The following is a 20,259-nucleotide window of genomic DNA, read 5'->3' on the forward strand; positions in this document are numbered from 1 at the left end:
AGAAGAAACAGCTCACATGTCGATAGGATGGGAGGCAGTCTGAAAACAAAAGTCCTTCTGGCATAGTTTTTGTGTGCAACATCTTATACAGGCACATATATACATTCATATACAGTAAACAGTCCAAGAAATACATCACATCAGTTCTTTGACACAGCACTGATCTTTCTCTTACTAGTCTGAACCAGAACTTGCTTGCAGAAATATTGTGGAGAGCTGATGTGACTCTAGGTTTAGCTGTCACAGCTCTGTCTTTGATGAGACCAAAATGCTGAAGTCAAACATTAACTTAGCGTGGATTCAAATCAAGTCATCATTCAGGCACATGTCTCCCTGAAACCTATTAGCCACAGCAGATTAACCCATACAGACTTGAAAAAGTAAATACCTTCCTGCCCATCCCAAATACTGGAGCAGTTACACTTCCCTTTCAGCAATGTGGTTGACCAGAGAATTGCTTTGATCTGCTGTCCTCTCGAGCAGAGTTCTGTGGCCATCCATGCTGTCGTGGATGTCTCTTGTCCAACTGTTGGCTGTGTCCAGAGTGCTTCCTCCTGTGGGGGTGTCTGCACTCACCAGGCTTCCAGTGCGAGATCGGTAAGGAGGAAGATCTGGCTGATTAGGGAATTCAGACTCAGAACAATAGGGTGGTGGAGGAAGGTCAAACCAAGGTGGTCTGCTGTAAGATACACAACATAGTAAGAGGTTACTGAAAACAGTGGTATGGAAGAAAGTACATTGTTTTCAATTATGAAAAAAACAAACAGTATTTCCAGCTTTTCCATGATGACACCTATCAGGGGATCTCAGACAGACCTGCCTACATTATTCAGGGAGTTCCAAAACATCCACACCACCACGGGGAACCAAGGTTTCTGGTCATGATGCAACATAGCTAATTACATCCTGCTTAACACTCTACACTCCAATTTTCATGGGTATGAACTTCCAACACCCTCAAAGACAGCTGCAAGAGGTAAGAATTTTTCCTGTATAACATTTACAGAACCTGAGAAACCGCTTTACAAGAAATAAGGTAAGTAGTCGATTTACACATATAGATAATGAAGTGAACAAAATAAAGGTCTGAGGAAACCTCCATTAAGTGGCAGAGATTAATGGCTTACGGTCTACAAATAAATAACGAACTGAATTCTCCACATGACAAATCACTTTTGCTGTCATGATATCACATTCAGAGCAACTGCTAAGTAGGCATAGATAAGATGAGTACTGGATTCAGGAAAACTGTTTGTTGGTTCTGATAGTTAACAAGTAAAGGGACTGAAAGGTTTAGCAGATTGATAACAGGTCTGGGGAGCAATTAGCTCTAAAATTGCTGATGGTTTGTATCAGCCCAGGTGAGAAGTGATTACAATCTGGACAGCTGCTCATTTAGTTGTCCTGACTAATGAAAAGATATCATTATTATGAATGTCGACATGAAGACAAGGGAGCTGCTGCCAACTGCAGCAGAGAATAGGAATGTAAATGATTACACTGTCATTCTTAGCTCCCAGAGTTTGTACTAAAAAATACTGACAGTGAACAATCCAGATCATTAAATTCATACCATATCCTTTTTATGTACAGAGGGTGTCAGTCTAGGAGTTTTGTTTGGAAACACTTTACAGACAGAGGTTAAAACAAAGGTTAATTATCTACAAATAAAACCAGTGTCATAACTACAAAAACATCATAACCCAAACCACACCCACCCACAAAAGTTCAAAGTACTTCCAGCTATTTAAAATGAGAACAGCGCTTTCCATTTCAGAGTCCTGTTCTTTTCTCCTGTTGGTAAAGGGAAAGCAGTGCAGAGCAGACTATACAATTTCTTTATGCGAGAATTGAAGACCTCTTACCTTTTTATACTTTTCACATATGACCAGGGTAATTTTTTTTAAAATAATATGACCTACAACGTAGCTGGTTTTTGGCAAAACTCCAAATTCAATTCTCATGTTTTGATTCCAGAATGGCACAGGATATCAGAACTAGACAATGATGTGTTTCTTTACACTCTCCTGCCACCCTCAAAATTTCTACTACCAATGACACGTGCTAAGAGAGCATGACTTAAGTTTGCCTTAAATCCCTTTAATACCAGTAACAGTAAGAGGACCTGAAGATCATGAATTTTTCATAATCAGGAGGAGCTCAAATTTGCCTGAATTTAGCCCTATGCATGTAACAGAATTGTAATGCTATACTTATTTCAAAAGTAGTAATAATGATAAATGGGGAGCAAAAGCATAGATTAACAGAGCTGCAACTACTAGTGTGAAAATTTGGTGAGCACAGAATTAGCTCCAGTACATACCTTTGGTCGAGCACAGCCTCTGAATAGGATGGTGGAGAGTCCAGGTCCACTGGCCGGTGGTAGGCCTGGTTGGACATGTACTGAATCCCGTTGTTGACATTGTAGGTGACACTGCAGTGGTGTGGGTGATCGAGGACCACCAGCCGGGACAGCAGGACAGGGTGCTGCAGTCGATGCACTGGCAGGGTCATGAGATTGTTGCGTTTCCTTTGGTGATGTAGGACTAAGGCAAGAAAGGCCACCACCAGTACAAAAATGACAGAGCTACCAATGATAGCATAGGTAATACTAGGGTAGTAAAGCAGCTGATTTTCTGAGGTCACGTAATCTTGGCCGCTGCCTGCCTCTGCAAGACAAAAGGAAAAGTAAGCCTGAGATTTGTTTCAATATAAAACTGCTCTTAACCTATGCTGTGTTTTCTGCTAATGCACTGTGTGACAAAAGCAAGTTTTCCTTTTTTCTTTGGATTGTGGAAAATTAGTTTATTAAAAGCATACACATGCAAATCAGAGATTGGCTGACTATCACTCAGTCCATCCTCATCTGCAACAAGTGCCAGCAGATAAACTACTAGGGAGAGACAAACTGAGAAGGAGGAAGATACACACCATAGTAGGAAGCATGTGCACTATCATGGGAGTATCTCCTCCATCCCTACCTATCAGTCATAACTTTTTGTTTCTAGAGGTGAGACACCCAGTTCCGAGGCATAAGCACAGCACCTTAGCTGTTCCTGGCAAAGCATGCTAGAACTGGAGATGCAAAAGGCCTGATCTTTACTTTTAATGATAACTTGCGGTGCAGTCAAAGTTTACATAGAGTTTATTAAAAAAGGCAGCAACTACATCCTGTGCTCCACAGATCTAACAGTCAAAAGTAAGTATGGGAGAAAATATAGATAGCTGCTCAGTAAATGGTGGCTATTTGGATGTTTGCAATCGGAAGACCTCCTGCTGGAAAAAATTCAAAAGAAGAAAGGGTGTTGGAACAGCAAAAACAGCGATGTAAGCCTGTTAGATGTGATATCAGTAAGGGATGTGAAAGTCTAAAAGCAGAGTGCAGTGAAATAAATGAATGGTAGAAACAAAACAAAACCCCCAAACCATACCAAACAAAAAAACAGGTTTAGGATAGAACAAGATGAGGAAAAGAAAAACATGAGCTGGGCTGAGGCCATGAAAGATCACACAAGTGAGCTTCAATTTGAGATGGAAATGGTGGAGGGAATGGTTGGAAGCGGTAACTGAGTGGCAGGAAGCCGGAGCAGAAGCACAATCCTAAACAGCAGCATTAGAGGGATGATGAGAAGAGATGAGAAGACCAGATCAGAAGACGTACTTCAGATAGTACATAGTGTATGTTTTGTTTGCAGGAGGCACTGAGGAATCGGCAAAGTTACTGAGAATTGTAAGAGAAGTTACTATTAGATTTGTTCAGTCATGATACAAGAGAAGGAATTCCCACCCGGGCTCTGGGCCCAGAGAAGCAAAAAGATAATGGAATAATGACTTTGGACAACATTTGAATGGATCTTGAACTGCATGCAAATCTTATGAAAAAACACAATAAAAGGCAACAAAATACCTAGGTGGAAAGAGGCTCAGAGAAGAAAAATGGCATAAACACACTGATGCAACTCTGCCACATTTGAGGCCAGTGCCAGCACCACAGAACTATGTTCCCTCACTCCACTTCAGGCTCCTGCTCACAAGGTCATGCAGCCTTTAAGTATTGTTTTCTTCTTTTGGGGAGAATTTGTATTTCTGTGCAGGCTGTAACTCCTTATAGTCTCAAAAAGAAAAATACTATTGTGATACAAGACATTCATCTACCTCAAGAAAAATGAGAGGCTGAGTAAAAACCAAACAAACGCAACCCCTTGACCTCCAAAATGCACACAATTACAAGAGGGCTATCCATCCACATTCTCCATTTCATACTGCAGAAGGCTGGGACACTAAATCTTAAGATATAATTTTCCTTTCTTTCACCTATCAACCAAAACCATTTTTTTGATCACTCAGAATTACAACTGAGCCACTTACGAATTCCTCTAGCAACAAAATAATGAAATATATACCAGCTGTTTCTGGCATAATAGAACAGTTTTCCTCAAGCACCCATTGTTCTGCATCAAGATGCTTTGGGTATTTCTCTCAATATTTGATTTTGGTAGTGCACGTCCATGGCTAAACACCAAACCACATTTTCCAGCATGACTAAAATTAACATGCATTATTTAGGTAAAATAACACAATATAAAATGGCTAATCCTTTAAACACCTCCAATTTAAATCATAGATATTTCAGTAAGAAGGGATGAGATGGGAAAGAAAGACTGTACCAGAACTAAAAGAACATGATTATTGGTCGTGCTGCTGACTACAAAAACTAACACTCTGTCGTGGTTTAGCCCCAGCCGGCAACTAAGCAGCACGCAGCCGCTCACTCCAATTACAGGGCCTTGAAAGAGTCCTGTATTGTTATTTTTCGTCACTACCTCCCCGGGTCGGGAGTGGGTAATTTGCGCGCCTGCTGCCTTCACTCTTAAGTAGATCTGTTTTACTGTTGATGCCACTACAACCAAAGACCGGAGCTTGCGGTCCAGCTGCAAGCCACACAGTTTCCTTGATTCCTAGTGTCATATCTCAGCAAGGATCCTTACTAAAGTTATTTCCCTGTGCAACTGTGCTGGAGACAAAGCAGAAATCATTGTCAACACTAGGTCTCTGGCTCAGAGATTTTTGATTTTTTAAATCAAAGCAGAAGGGAGGAAAAGAATTTACATGCATTAGTAATTTTAATTACAACTCATCAGATATTGCTGTGGCTTCTTTAATACGCTCCCTAAATTCACCAGCTAAACAATGAATTCATGTCACATATCATGGACAAAGGCCAGCACAGGGAGTATAGTGACAAGCAGATTATTTTTATGCAAACATTAACAAATTTATTTGCAAGGAATGATCCATGGATACCTGTAATTCTTCAGTGCAAGGAAGGTAAATATATTATGACATCCCAGTAAAATACCACAAGATTTTAATTCAACTTGGCTCACTGGTTACAGCGCACTGGCGTAAGACTCAGAACAGGATGCCTTTGCAGACCTGATGAGACCTAATTAGTTACCATGGGATCATTCTGCAGCAGCACATTCCTTTCTCTTTATAATCTTCGTCTTATTAAAAGGGAAGAAAAATGAACGAAGTGAAATATACATCAACTTCTTTTCAAAACCTTTAAGGTTATCCATCTGTTTAGGAGAGCTAGCATCTTCTAGCTCCTCCATGAAAAGCCTCTATTAATCCAAACAGATTAACCAGATTGCTGAAGAAAAAATATTTTCTCAAAAGTCAGACAGGATCTAATGACCAGTTTTAGGACAGTCTGAAACAAAACATCTATTTTATCTGGTTTTACGGTCCTTTTCATACAACAACAACCCACATAACTTGCAGAGATTTGGGGTAAATTTGCAGTTAACACACTGTTTTGGAGCTTTGGGATTATGTGGCTAATGAACCATCATTTGTTTACCAGTAACTCTCTACTCCTCTTCAGGTTTTTAGATCTGTTGCTTGTATTCCCATTTAGTTCACTGTATCTCTGAGAACAAGAGCAATCTAAGCATGCCTACACTAGGGACTACAGGTCTGTGTAGAGATCTCTGAAACAGAAGTATAGTCATGAAGGTGCCGTTTTGAACAGTGCTAACTGGTGCAGCCTTTGAACAGGCCAACACAGCAATATTGCTTTTGGGATTTGAATTAGCATCTCCATCAGTTCAACTAGTTCTAGCCTGTGTGTCTTTGTCCTGGTTTCAGCCAGGGTAGAGTTAATTTTCTTCATAGAAGCTAGCGTGAGGCTATGTTTTGCATTTGGAAGGAGAAAATGTTGATAAGGTGCTGATGTTTTGAGTTGTTGCTAAGTAGTCAAGGACAGTCCAGCTTCTCATGCTGGCCTGCCAGCGAGAAGGCTTGGGGTGCACGGGAAGCTGGGAGGGGACAGAGCTGGGTCAGCTGACCCAGGCTGACCAAAGAGATATTCCCTACCATATGACGTCATGCTCAGTATATAAAACTGGGATGAAGAAGAAGGAAGTGGTGGAGGGACATTTGGAGTTATGGCGTCTGTCTTCCCAAGTAACTGTTCCGCGTGATGGAGCCCGGCTTCCCTGGAGGTGGCTGAACACCTGCCTGCCCATGGGGAGTGGTGAACAAATTCCTTGTTTTGCTTTGCTTGCGTGCACGGCTTTTGCTTTACTTATTAAACTGTCTTTATCTCAAACCATGAGTTTCCTCACTTTTACTCTTCCGATTCTCTCTCCCGTCCCACCATGGGGGAGTGAGCGAGCGGCTGCGTGGTGTGTAGTTGCCGGCTGGGGCTAAACCACGACAGTCTTTAACATGGAGCTGCACTGAGGAATACAGATATATCCCGTGAAGAGGAAAGAATCTGGCGCTTTTTCTTGTGCCCTGGGCAGTGCAGAGTACTTTGCATGGAGATACTCCCTCTCCCCACGCAAAGGAATCCATCTCCCTAAACATGCATAGTCTTTATACCTTTACAGGAACAGACACAGAGTACACCATATTTCTGAGAGAGACTTCTGCCTAGGAAGATTCAGCTATCATCAAAACAAAAAGTCTTCTTCCACCACAACAATAACCTTATTCTTGCCTTACAGGTGTTTTTTCTGGGCCAAGAAGACACAATCTTAAGGTCCCTTAGCAAAACACACTCACATGTGAAGTTCAGTGGTATTTCACTTCTGCTGTGGTGTAGTTTAAACCAAGAAAGACCAGCCTGCATCTAAGCTCCCTTTCTAGCAAAGTCAGTAAATACAAACCTGCAAAAAAGATGAAAGTAACCTTACCTGAGCCTACCAGCACTGCTTGGCTTGTAGCCCTAGAGAGGGCACGTCCCATTCAAGGTAAAGTAATGAACTGCCCTTAACGGTATTTCAGAATAATGTTCCAGCAAGAAAACTGCTCTATAGCACAGCTAAAACAAAAGTAGTAGAGCTATGAGACAGTTTTTCATAAAAGAGACTTCTACATCAAGTTTCTTCTTCGTTTTACTATATATCTGATCATGTTGAAATTATTAACTTCTTGGTAATGCCTTAGTAATGTTCTTTTTTTTTTTTGTAGAGCCAGGTGAGTATACAGAGGTGTGGAAGGGAATGATGGGTACCTAGCTAAGACCTCCCGATGAAGCTCTATCCATTTTGTGCACACTGTAATAGGGAAAAGGTGAGATATAAGAACACCTGAAAAATCTTAGCTAGACATGCACGACTACTTTAGAAAGAAAAAGCCACAACTCTAGTTCTGCTCTAGTAACTTTCAGCAAATGTTTACACATCACAGAGGTAACTGAACCGAATTTCTTGATCATTCAGTCACCTTCTCCCAGAAGAAGCAGGTATTATCCAAGCAGATTTAAAAAATTCTATCTGCTCTGCTGTTAAATGCAAAGTCACAAGAAAGGTGGGTGGACAACCTAATTTACCTTAAATTCACAGAGTATTTATTCTTTCATGCCTTCTCCCCCCCCCTTAAGAAGACCTATGTTTTCTAATCACACCACATATAAACAGTTTATCAATGCCACTTATGCCTATTAAACCTTATTATCTGGGAAATGCTGAATTCGCAGATTAGAGATTTTTGGAGTGTAAAAAGCTTTGTGAATAATTTAGGAAAAGACTGATAAAGGAAACATAATGGGTTGTGCTCAGAGGGCTATCTTATTGACTGTGAACAAATTTGCTGTCTCAAAGTTTTTAAAAAGATCTGAGAGTAACTGCATTAAGTCTGCCAGACACAGGGATGAGAGGCTATTATTTTATCTTTTGCAATCCTCTGCTCAAGCCTGGCTTTTCACAGTTCATCAGAGAAAAAGCTTTTGAAATACATAATCTGAGTAGACATCTGTAGCCTTAATGAGCTCCAGTCATGGTCCATCTCCAACAAAGATGCTACTGTAACAACACATTTAAATTCCAACTGGTTAAAGTGCAGAGCTGCAGCTTGGAAGGTTAAAGACGACAAAAATCACATACAGACAGGCAGAGCCTCTGCACGTTATTTACTTTTTGTGCTAGGAGTTCCTAGGGCATCCAACTAAGTCTCCAAAGCTCTTAAATTTCTCATCCTTGATGCTTTTATGTCCCACTGTCCTGGTTTCGGCTGGGACAGAGTTAATTTTCTTCCTGATAGCTGGTATAGTGCTGTGTTTTGGATTTGAGATGAAAAAAATGTTGATAACGTGTTTTTAGTTGTTGCTAAGTAGTCGAGCTTCCCATGCTGGCCTACCAGTGAGAAGGCAGGGGGTGCACGGGAAGCTGGGAGGGGACACAGCAGGACAGCTGACCCAGGCTGGCAAAAGGGATGTTCCATACCGTATGACGTCATGCTAAGTGTATAAACGAGGACAGTTGGCAGGGGAGGTGCAACAGCTTGGGAATAAACGGGCTATTGGTCAGCAGGTGGTGAGCAATTGTGCTGTGCATCACTTATCATTATTATAATTCTATTATTATTATTATTATTATTATTATTATTATTATTATTATTATTATTATTGTGGTGGTTTAGCCCCAGCTGGCGACTAAGCACCACGCAGCCACTCACTCACTCCTCCACAGTGGGACGGGGGAGAGAATCGGAAGAGTAAAAGTGAGGAAACTCATGGTTTGAGATAAAGACAGTTTAATAAGTAAAGTAAAAGTCACGCACGCAAGCAAAGCAAAACAAGGAATCTGTTCACCACTCCCCATGGGCAGGCAGGTGTTCAGCCACCTCCAGGGAAGCAGGGCTGCATCACGCGGAACAGTTACTTGGGAAGACAGACGCCATAACTCCAAATGTCCCTCCACCACTTCCTTCTTCTTCATCCCAGTTTTATATACCGAGCATGACGTCATATGGTAGGGAATATCTCTTTGGTCAGCCTGGGTCAGCTGACCCAGCTCTGTCCCCTCCCAGCTTCCCGTGCACCCCAAGCCTTCTCGCTGGCAGGCCAGCACGAGAAGCTGGACTGTCCTTGACTACTTAGCAACAACTCAAAACATCAGCACCTTATCAACATTTTCTCCTTCCAAATGCAAAACATAGCCTCACGCTAGCTTCTATGAAGAAAATTAACTCTACCCTGGCTGAAACCAGGACAATTATTATTATTATTATTATTATTATTATTATTATTATTATTATTATTATTATTATTATTATTATTACTACTACTACTACTACTACTACTTCTTTTTCCCCCCCGTCATATTAAACTGTCTAAAGTTTAACTGTCTCAATGCACGAGTTCTACCTTTTTTTCCAATTCTCTCCCCCATCCCACTGGTGGGGGCAGGGTGAGCGAATGGCTCTGTGGTTGTTTTAGCTACCTGCCAGGTTAAACCACAACAGTCCATTGCAGTAAGCAGGGACATCTTCAATTAGACCTGGTTGCTCAGAGCCCTGTCCAACCTGACCTTGAATGTTTCCACGGATGGGGCATCTACCCCCTCTCTGGGCAACCTGTGACAGTGTTTCACCACACTCATGAAAAATTTCTTCCTTCTATCTAGTCTAAATCTACCCTCTTTTAGTTCAAAACCAGCACCCCTTGTCTGATTGCAACAGGCCCTGCTAAAAAGTTTGTTCCCATCTTTCTTATAGGGTCCCTTTAGGTACTGAAAGGCTGCACTAAGGTCTCCCTGGAGCCTTCTCTTCTCCAGGATGAACAACCCTAAATCTCTCAGTCTGTCTTCATAGGAGAGATGTTCCATCCCTCTGATCATTTTTGTGGTCCTCCTCTGGATCCTCTCCAACAAGTCCATGTGTTTCCTGTGCTGAGGGCTCCAGAGCTGGACACAGTACTCCAAGTGTCCATTGCATTGTTCAATTTTCCTGGAGGCTAGTGCATGATCGGGGATGTGATACACCCACTCAACGCCATGCTCTTTGGCCCAGGTGTCTATGAGATTGTTTTGGAAATTAGTCCCATTGTCTGACTCAATTCTTTCTGGAGTGCCATGTTGCCATAAGACTCACTTTTCAAGGCCCAGGATAGTGTTCCGGGCAGTGGCATGGGGCACGCTTCCAGCAATCTGGTGGTTGCTTCTACCATTGTGAGCACATAGCACTTGCCTTGGTGGGTTTGTGGGAGTGTGATATAGTCAATCTGCCAGGCTTCCCCATATTTATATTTCAGCCATCATCCTCCAAACAAAAGAGGCTTTAACTGTTTGGCTTGTTTGATCGCAGCACATGTTTCACATTCATGAATAACCTGTGCAGTAGTGTCCATGGTCAAGTCCACCCCTCGATCATGAGTACATTGATATGTTGCATCTCTTCCCTGATGGCCTGAGGTGTCATGGGCCCATCGAGCTATACATATTTCATCCTTATGTTGCCAGTCCAGATCCACCTGAGTGACTTCAATCTTAGCAGCCTGGTCCACCTGACGGCTGTTTTGATGTTTTTCAGTGGTCTGACTCAGGTACGTGAGCATCTATGCAGTGTACTTTTACAATCAGATTCTCTAGCTGGTCAGCAATATCTTGCCATAATGTGGCAGGCCAGATGGGTTTGCCTCTGTGCTGCCAGTTGCTCTGCTTCCTTTGCTGTAGTTACCACCACAGAGTATTTTCCACAATCCATGGGTCAGTATAGAGATAGAGCTCCAGCCATTTTTCTTGTTCCGCAAAGTCTAAAGCCAGCTGGATGGCTTTCACCTCTGCAAACTGACTTGATTCACTTGTCCTTCAGCAGCTTCTGCAACTCATCGTATAGGACTCCATACAGCAGCCTTCCACCTCCAGTGGTTTTCTACAATGCAACAGGACCCATCAGTGAACAGGACATACTGCTTTTCATTTTCTGGTAGTTTATTATACAGTGCTGCATCGTCAGCATGCATTACCTCCTCATCTGGTGATGTATTGAAATCTTCGCCTTCTGATCAGTGCAACACGCTTACTCCACCTAGCTTCAGCTGCATGATGCATAGAGAAGACCCTCCTTTTGAACATCCAACCCAGCACTGGCAGTCGGGGTGCCAAGAGGAGCTGTGCTTCAGTACCAATCTCTTCTGAAGCAGCTCAAACTTCTTCATATGTTGCCAATATCTCTTTTTCAGTTGGAGTATAGTGATCCTCGGATCCTCTATATCCCCTACTCCAAAACCCTAGGGGCTGACCTCGAGCCCTGGTGCCTTCTGCCAGAGGCTCCAGGTAGGGCCATTCTACCCAGCTGTGGTGTAGAGCACATTTTTAACACCTTGTCCTGCCTGGACTGGCCCAAGGGCTACTGCATGCACTATTTCCTGTTTAATTTGTTCAAAGGCTCAGGGCCCCATTTGAAATCATTCTTCTTCCTGGTCACTTGATAGAGAGGGCTTACAATCAGACAGTAATTTGGAATTCTCCAAATTCTCCAAAAACCCCAAACACCTAAGAAAGCTTGCGTTTCCTTTTTTCTAGTTGGTGGAGACATGGCTGTTATTTTGTTGATCACAGCCATTGGCTGATCCTACAAACTGGATCTCCTGTGCAGGGTCTTTGGCCTTACTTAGTTTTATGTCAAAACCAGCTTTCAAAAGGATTTGGACTGTTATTCTTCCCTTTCTCAAAAACTTCTTCTGCTGTGTTGCCCAATATGATGACATCATGATGTATTGCAGGTGTTCCAGAATTTCACCCTGTTCCAGTACAGTTTGTATCAGTTCATGGCAAATGGTAGGGCTGTGTTTCCACCCTTGGGGCAGTCAATTCCAGGTGTACTGGACACCCCTCCAAGTGAAAGCAAACTGTGTTCTGCACTCTGCTGCCAAAGGGATTGAGAGAAACACGTTAGTGATATCAGTTGTGGTTTACCACCTGGCTGCCTTTGACTCCAGTTTGTGTTGAAGTTCTAGCATGTCTGGCATGGCAGTCTCAGTGGCGGCATGACTTCAGTCAGGCCACAATGGTCCACTGTCAGTCTCCACTCTTTATTAGACTTTTGCACTGCCCATATGGGGCTGGTAAAGGGTGAGTGAGTCTTGCTGATCACTCCTTGGCTCTCCAGTCGACGAATCAGGGGATCAGGGAGCCTCAGTTGATGCGATATCGCTGCTGGTGCACCGCTGCAGTAGGCTCTTCGACCCTCAGCAACCCCATAACAGAAGGGTCCTCCAAGAGACCAGGCAAGCTGGACAGCTGTTTAATTTCCTCTGTCTCCAAGGCAGCTATACCAAAAACCCACTGGTAACCTTTGGGTCCCTGAAATACCCTCTCCAGAGGCAGTCTATGCCCATATGCACAGAGTTTCTGGGCCAGGCACAATGGGGTGCTTTTGCCACTCATTCCCAGTTAGGCTCACTTTGGCCTCCAGTACAGTCAGCTGTTGGGATCCCCCTGTCACTCCAGCAATACAGATGGATTCTGTTCTTTTATAGCTTGATGACATGACTGTGCACTGGTGTCCACTAGAGCCTTGTACTCCTGTGGGTCTGATGTGCCAGGCCATTGAATTCACACAGTCCAGTAAACCCGGTTGTCCCTTTCCTCCACCTGGTTGGAGGCAGGGCCCCTCTAGACCTGGTCATAATGTTCGTTACCCTCTTGCGAATATGAGTTAGGAGTTCCTTCATTAAAATCAGGAATAAGATCAGCCCTTCTGCTCTGTCTAGGGATCTGCCCACTGGAAACTGGAGCAGCAATTTTCCTGGAAGAACACCCTTGTGTGATTGTTTTCCTTGCAACTCTATCCCAGGTGAAACCTGGACATCCACTAAAACAAGTCTTACCTAAATTTTGTGCACTGGACTTTCAGAATATCTTTATTCTAGTGATGTCCTTTTTAACCCAGTTATTTTTTTTTCCCCACTGCCTTTCTCCAAGCTACAAACAAGATCTAGGCCAGACAGTATAACACCTTGACTTCATGGAGTTTCATGCTCAGTTACCATTTGTTCTTCTCCCCAAGCAGCTTCATATTTCTCTTAGAAAACTCAAGGATTTGTTTTCACCTGCATTCGAAGTGTGTTTCCGCTCTGCTTTGGCTTTCTCTGTTTCAGGCACAGAAGAGAGATTTCTTAATAGAGACGTTACACATACTAAACAGATCTTATCTACGGGACTTGGCGAATGTAATACAGTATGATTACATCTTTGCTTACCAGGTACTTGATAAATGGGTAAGATTTCTGGAAGCAGCAGGATGACACCTCAAGCTCCTTCCAGGTATGTCTACAACAGAGATGGCTTCACATCCAGACAACACTGATCTGCACAGATAGCTTGAAATGGCACAAGGTCATTCTGTGATTCACCCTGTGCTAATCACAAGTGTCTTTAATACCCACAGACCAGAACCACAGCAGCCAGCACAGCCCTTGAGCTAAGAAGTTGGAGCAGCGGGTGGCTCTATTTCCAGCTCTTGAAGTTGCCCATTAGATCATTTTTCTCCACATCTGCCTGGCTCCCTGCCCTGCTATCCCCACCTGAAAACTAGGTAACAATGTTCGTGGGCTCTAAGGACATTCTCCCAAGCTCTTCTGTACTGACAAGAACTACATTTTCCTTAAAAGCATCAGTGTTTCAAATATTAATCAGAAGTCTAAATACCACTGGATGCTCTGTCTTTGCCTATTCTTTCAGATGACTGAAAAGACATTCATGACCTAGCCTGCCTAAACAGAGTAGGACATCTTGATATGGACAACTTCTTATCTATCCACCCATCTATATAATTTTTTAAAATCATTATTGGTTATTAGTGTAGCAACTTGGAGCTCTAGTAATGAAATAGGGTTTCTTTGTATAATGTTCTGTAATGGCTCTGAGCAAGACAATGGCCATTGCTCCAAAGAATTTAAAGCTAAGTGTTAAGACTTTGAACTGTATATAGTTATAAGTCTACACAACCAGCCAACAAGACACAGATAAAGTTCAAGACAGTATTAGTCAGCAGAATTAGCAGCAGTGCATTCAGTGCATCAGAATGAGTGCATTACCTGTGCCTTCCTTCCCAGACTTAAACCCCTCATCCTGACCATGTGTAATAAGAACAGTGCTTTCAAGCCTTTGCAGCTGGTGAAAGAGCAGTTGAGTCATCAGACTGAAGATCAAGAGCCTCACCTCTCACATGCCCTCCTTTTTATCTTCTGCAGGGTAAGATAATTATTCCACACACTTCACACACTGCAGTTTAAATGAAGGGAAAAAAAAAAGGGAAAGCAGCAAACAGAGCAAATAATAGAGAACTAAGAAATACTTAGCAGTAGCCATGGCAACTAAAGTTCTAAAATTAACTTGGCAGCAATGTAAAAACCTGCAAAGCCAAAATCTGCCATCAAGCATGGAAACAAAAAGTCCAGGCTTGGTAGCTGGATGGAGGCCAAGGAGGAAATTAAAATGTTAATCAAATGCAATTCAGGATCACTCCAACACTGATCCCAGCAGCATTTCCTGGACATGCGATAGCCCAGAAGGCTAGTGGTGTAATTTGATTAATCCACAGCCAGTACAGAAACTATGCCCAAAAGCAGGGACAGAATATAAAAAGGATGAACTTTCTCCTAATGAAGTCCTCTTCTCTAAATAGAGGGGTTCAGTGACTTCTGTTTGCCTCCTCTTTCTCCTTTGAAAATGGAGGGTCACCATCAAGGAGACTGCCAAAAATTTAGTTACTATACACTTCTCACAACATTTTATGACAGGAACATGCCACTCAGCAAGACCCTGATGCACTGAAAGCTCTAGGGGCTTCCACTACTATCATCCCCCTCCCAGTCACTGAATTAAACCTGTTCTGCAGAATGAAAATCTCAAATAGCAGCACCACTGAAAGGCTCTTTGTTGGACCAAGGTTATAAAATAAAGCAAGAATGTGCTTCAAAGAAAGAAAAAGTGTATTGTCTTCATAGCATAAACATGCTCTTGATGCTCTTGCCAAGACCTATGACAACTAGCAGCATCCCAAGCTCTAGTCCCAGTACAAACACTGTGCCTAAATTGGAGATAACAACCATTGATCTTGTACCACAGGCTGCTCCACCCCCCTGATCTCCCAAGAAATATTCCAGTCTCACCTTGTTCAAGTCACAAACAGTATTCCCCAACTGCAGGAAACGTCCAGATTTTGGTCTCTGGTTGCTGTGTAATCCATTGGGTACAAGAAATGAGTATTATTGTATAGTCTTGAAAGTTAGAACAAAAGAATGGTTTAATGGAAAAGTTAACAGAACTGTGAAATTCAACCAACAAGACCCAACGAGGCTCACAGTTAGTCCCCAATGTCAGCTTTATCTTCACTTCGTTAACTACTGGCATAACAAATATATTTTCTACCAAATATCCTTAGGGACACTGGCAAATTTACGTGCAAGGGCACCATCCTGTCTTCTGCAAAGGTTAATTGGAATAACAGGGCTCTGAGGTAGGTTAGAGCCTAGATATTGTATCAGCTCCCTGCTACCTGGCAGTGCAGAAGCATGCTCTACCTTGATTAATTTTGAAAGATCTTAAGCAGTTTCAAGTCAAAAGTATGAAGGTAAATAGATTTGTCAAAGGCTAGGGGTTGCTTTGCCTTTCCCATTCCAGTTTGACCCTGAGAGTTTAGAATCCAAGTTTCCATGACATGCTCCGTCAACATTCCTTGGAATCATTTGAATATCTAGGAGGAAAAAAAACCAACTCAAAACAAAAAGTGAACTAATTCAAATGAAAATCAGTGGATGAAATGCTTGTGTTTTTATTATCTATCAATGCTGAAACTAAATTACACCATGTTGCAAAACTGTTACTAATTTATCTTGGGTGATCTACATGCCTGCAAAAATGCGTGTTATTTCAACAGAATGTCTGGGAAAAGCTGAACATAGGATATGTTGTATATCTGTACAGGACAGACAGATTAATCACATTTTCACACCATTTATTCTGGAGGTTGGTAAGAAGAGACACATACTGTTCATCTAGAATGTGCACATTAACTTCTTCCTAGATGCCATATTAGTGGTATGGACAGCTGGTGCATAAGAAGGATAAGGCTTGAGGAGATGCAGTGTAGGGTTTACAGAGCCTGCAGAGTCAGCTATACTTGGCAAGAAAAACTGCTCAAGTGTGATTTAGATATATCGTAAAGTAAGTTTTTAATCAGCTTTTAAATTTAGTCTAATAATTCAAGGACTGTATTTTAATGGCTCTGCTTTTTGAAAAAGTGTTTGTACAAAGTCCATGCCCCATCTTACATATGACTATTATCAATCCTATTTTTTTCTAGAATTGTGAACAGGAAGAGATGTTGTCAGATACACAGTCCACATAGCAGGTTGTGATCTTGAGTAAAAAAAGAATCAAAACAGAAAGCAGAGACAGACAAGACCTGCTAGGTCATCTAATCCCTTTCCTAGGGTCACATTTCACATCATATCTACCCACAGTCCCTTCACTGACTACTTCTGGGATGCAAAAGAAGAAATGGGTGGCAAATCCATTCTAGAACCAGCCCTCCAGGTTGCCCTGTCTACTGGAAGCAAAAGGAGACAAGAAGAAAGCAAGACCACAACTGAGCTGATTTGGGTAAATGAGCAGTTCAAACCAAGATGGAGCTCAGTGCTTGGTTCCAACCAGAGAAAGCACCTCCATGAAGCTACATCATGAGATGCTTTGCCTCTTAAAGTTATCCTGGTTTTGCATTACAACTGTTTGACATACAAACTAATGTTTCCTTCCAGCTATAAGCTCTGTAAACTCAGTGTAAACAGCAAGAAAGTCTTCCCAAACAGTGGCCTCAGTAACTTCACTATGTTCAGGTTACACCTTCAGGAAGGTCTTAACAAACATCATATTTGGTTGCAAATTGAACTCTAAAATTTTCCTTTAATATTATAAAAAAAAGAAATAAAGTATAAAATACAACAGTAAACATTTGGTTGCAAAAGTAGCTATTGCATAGCATTGTTTGGCCTTCCTGATCACAAGACAGAGACTATCTAATGCCAGACAAAGAGAGAGGGAAGAAAAAAGAAAAAAAAAGAAGCAAGCAAAGGAGGAAAAAAAAAGAGAGAAGCAAGTGAAGTAAAGAGAAAAAAAAGGAAAAAAGCTGCATTTGAAAGCTAGCGTACACAAATGGGACACCAATGAGCATCTGGAAGGCATTAACACGAGTAAGAAGATAAACTTGTGCTTTTCATCCTCTGCTAAAAATCTCACTTGATCAGAAAACATGACACTGAAAATAGGTAGGGGGACGGAACAATTTAAATGCTGTGGCTGCCAACGGTTCATTACAAAATGGAAAGTTATTCAAGGGGGCTCAAAGGACTCTGAATCTGATACTATTCCATAACTACCTGAATGACAAAGTAGAGAGAATATACTTACTCAGTTTGCTGTTAGGCAACACAAGCACTCTGCTAGACAAGATTAAAGTTCAAAATGATCAGAAAATAGCAGACGTAGTCATGATCATGTGTAGTCAGGTGTCAGCAGAGAACAGGGTGTTAACTGGCAGTGAAAAATGCAACCCCAACAGTATCCAGCCCTAGCAAGGTGTCTGCTGGAGTATTTATCCAGCTCAGAACATCACACTTTAAAAAAAACAAAGATGAATCAGAGCTTAGTGGAGAACAATATGAATTATCAGGTGATCATTTGGGAGACAGTCCTAAAGGGCAAAGACTTCAACAAGGAACTCTTAAAAGGCGCAGGAGCAGGCAGTCCCCATGTGCCATAAGATGAGCTGGCGGGGAAGACGACCGGCCTGGCTGAACAGGGAGATTTTGCTGAGACTCAGGGAAAAAAGGAGGGTTTATCACCTTTGGAAGAAGGGGCAGGCAACTCACAAAGAGTACAGGGATCTCGTTAGGTCATGCAGGGACAAAATTAGAAAGGCAAAAGCCCAGCTAGAACTCAGTCTGGTCACAGCTGTAAGGGGATAACAAAAAATGTTTTTACAAATATATTAACAACAAAAAGAGAGGCAAGAAGAATCTCCATCCTTTATCAGATACAGGGGGGAACATTGTCACCAAGGATGAGGAAAAGGCTGAGGTACTTAATGCCTTCTTTGCCTAGTCTTTAATAGCCAGACCAGTTATCCTCAGCTCCCACGTATATTCAGCTCCCTGAGCTGGAAGACAGGGATGGAGAGCAGCATAAACTCCCCATACTCCAGGAGGAAGCAGTTAAGGACCTGCTATGCCACCTGGACACCCACAAGTCTATGGGGCCTGATGGGATCCACCAAAGAGTACAGAGGGAGCTGGCAGAGGAGCTTGCCAAGCCATTGTCCATCATTTATCAGCAGTCCTGGTTAACAGAGGAGGTCCCAGTCGACTGGAGGCTTACCAATGTGACACCCAGCTACAAGAAGGGCCAGAAAGAGGATCCTGGGAACTACAGGCCTGTCAGCCTGACTTCAGTACCAGGGAAGATTATGGAGCGGCTCACCTGGAGGGTGCTCACAGGGCATGTGCAGGACAACCAAGGGACCAGGCCTAGCCAGCACAGGTTCATGAAAGGCAGGTCCTACTTGACCGACCTGATCTCCTCCTATGACCAGGTGACCCGCCCAGTGGACAAGGGAAAGGCTGTGGATGTTGTCTTCCTGGACTTTAGTAAAGCCTTTGACAGCGTCTCCCACAGCATTCTCCTGGAGAAACTGGCGGCTCATGGCTTAGAAAGATGTAGACTTCACTAGGTAAAGAACTGTCGGGACAGCTAAGCCCAGAGAGTTGTGTTAAATAGAGTCAAATCCAGTTGGCGGCCAGTCACAAGCGGTGTTCCCCAGGGCTCAGTTTTGGGGCCCATCTTGTTTAATATCCTTATCAATGACCTGGATGAGGGGATTGAGTGCTCCCTCAGTAACTTGACACCAAGTTGGGTGGGAGTGTTGATCTGCTTGAGGGCAGGAAGGTGCTGCAGGGGGATCTGGACAGGCTGGATCAATGGGCTGAGATCAACTGTGTGAGGTTTAATAAGGCCAAGTGCTGGGTCCTGTTCTTTGGTCACAACAACCCCATGCAACGCTACAGGGTTGGGGAAGAGCGGCTGGAGAGCTGCCTGGCAGAAGAGGACCTGGGGGTGCTGGTTGACAACTGGCTGAACATGAGCCAGCAGTGTGCCAAGGTGGCCAAGAAGGCCAACAGCGTCCTGGCCTGTATCAGAAATAGTGTTGCCAGCAGGAGTAGGGAACTGATCGTGCCCCTGTACTTGGTACTGGTGAGGTCGCATGTCGAATCCTGTGTTCAGTTTTGGGCCCCTCACTACAGGAAGGATATTGAGGTGTTGGAGCATTTCCAGAGAAGGGCAACAAAGCTGGTGAGGGGTCTGGAGAACAAGTCTCATTAGGAGCATCTGAGGGAACTGGATAAGAGGAGGCTGAGGGGAGACCTCATCGCTCCCTACAACTACTTGAAAGGGGGCTGTAGTGAGGTGGGTGTTTGCCTCTTCTCCCAACTAACGAGTGATAGGACAAGAGGAAATGGCCTCAAGTTGCGCCAGGGGAGGTTTAGGCTGTATATTAGGAAATATCTCTTTACTGAGAGAGTGGTCGAACATTGGAACAGGCTGCCCAGGGCAGTGGTGGAGTCACCATCAGTGGAAGTGTTAAAAAACGTGTAGACGTGGTACTTGGGGACACAGTTTAGTGGGCATGGTGGTGTTGGGTTGATGGTTGGTCTTGATGATCTTAAAGGTCTTTTCCAACCTTAATAATTCTATAATAATAAGACAGTAACTACCAGGAAAGGTTGTAAAAATCAGAGTTTTGTTTAGGCTAAAGAAAACATGGTAAAGCAGCTTTTAATACTTTTAAATATTAAAGTTGGAAATGAAAGAGAATCAAAACAATCCCTGCTCTGACTAACAATATAAACTCAGTGCTTTCAAAAGCTGCAGGAAAGCATCCCAAATGACTAACATGAGAGATAACAGC

The 20,259-nt window shown here is 42.9% G+C and overlaps 1 protein-coding gene across 1 annotated transcript in view; it reads right to left on the reverse strand.

Annotated features, from left to right (window-relative positions):
• Positions 1 to 241: 241 nt before the first annotated feature.
• The window catches only part of LDLRAD3 (low density lipoprotein receptor class A domain containing 3), a 132,943-nt gene continuing 112,925 nt past the window's right edge, over positions 242 to 20,259 (reverse strand). The window contains exons 5-6 of the mRNA XM_082000725.1: positions 2,324 to 2,669; positions 242 to 679 (exon numbers count right to left, since the gene is read on the reverse strand). Of these exons, the coding sequence (XP_081856851.1) occupies positions 418 to 679; positions 2,324 to 2,669 (608 nt within the window). The 3' untranslated portion in view covers positions 242 to 417. The remainder of the gene's footprint in view (positions 680 to 2,323; positions 2,670 to 20,259) is intronic.

Source organism: Phaethon aethereus (assembly GCF_964289735.1).
Source record: "Phaethon aethereus genome assembly, chromosome: 5".
Classification (NCBI taxonomy): domain Eukaryota; kingdom Metazoa; phylum Chordata; class Aves; order Phaethontiformes; family Phaethontidae; genus Phaethon; species Phaethon aethereus.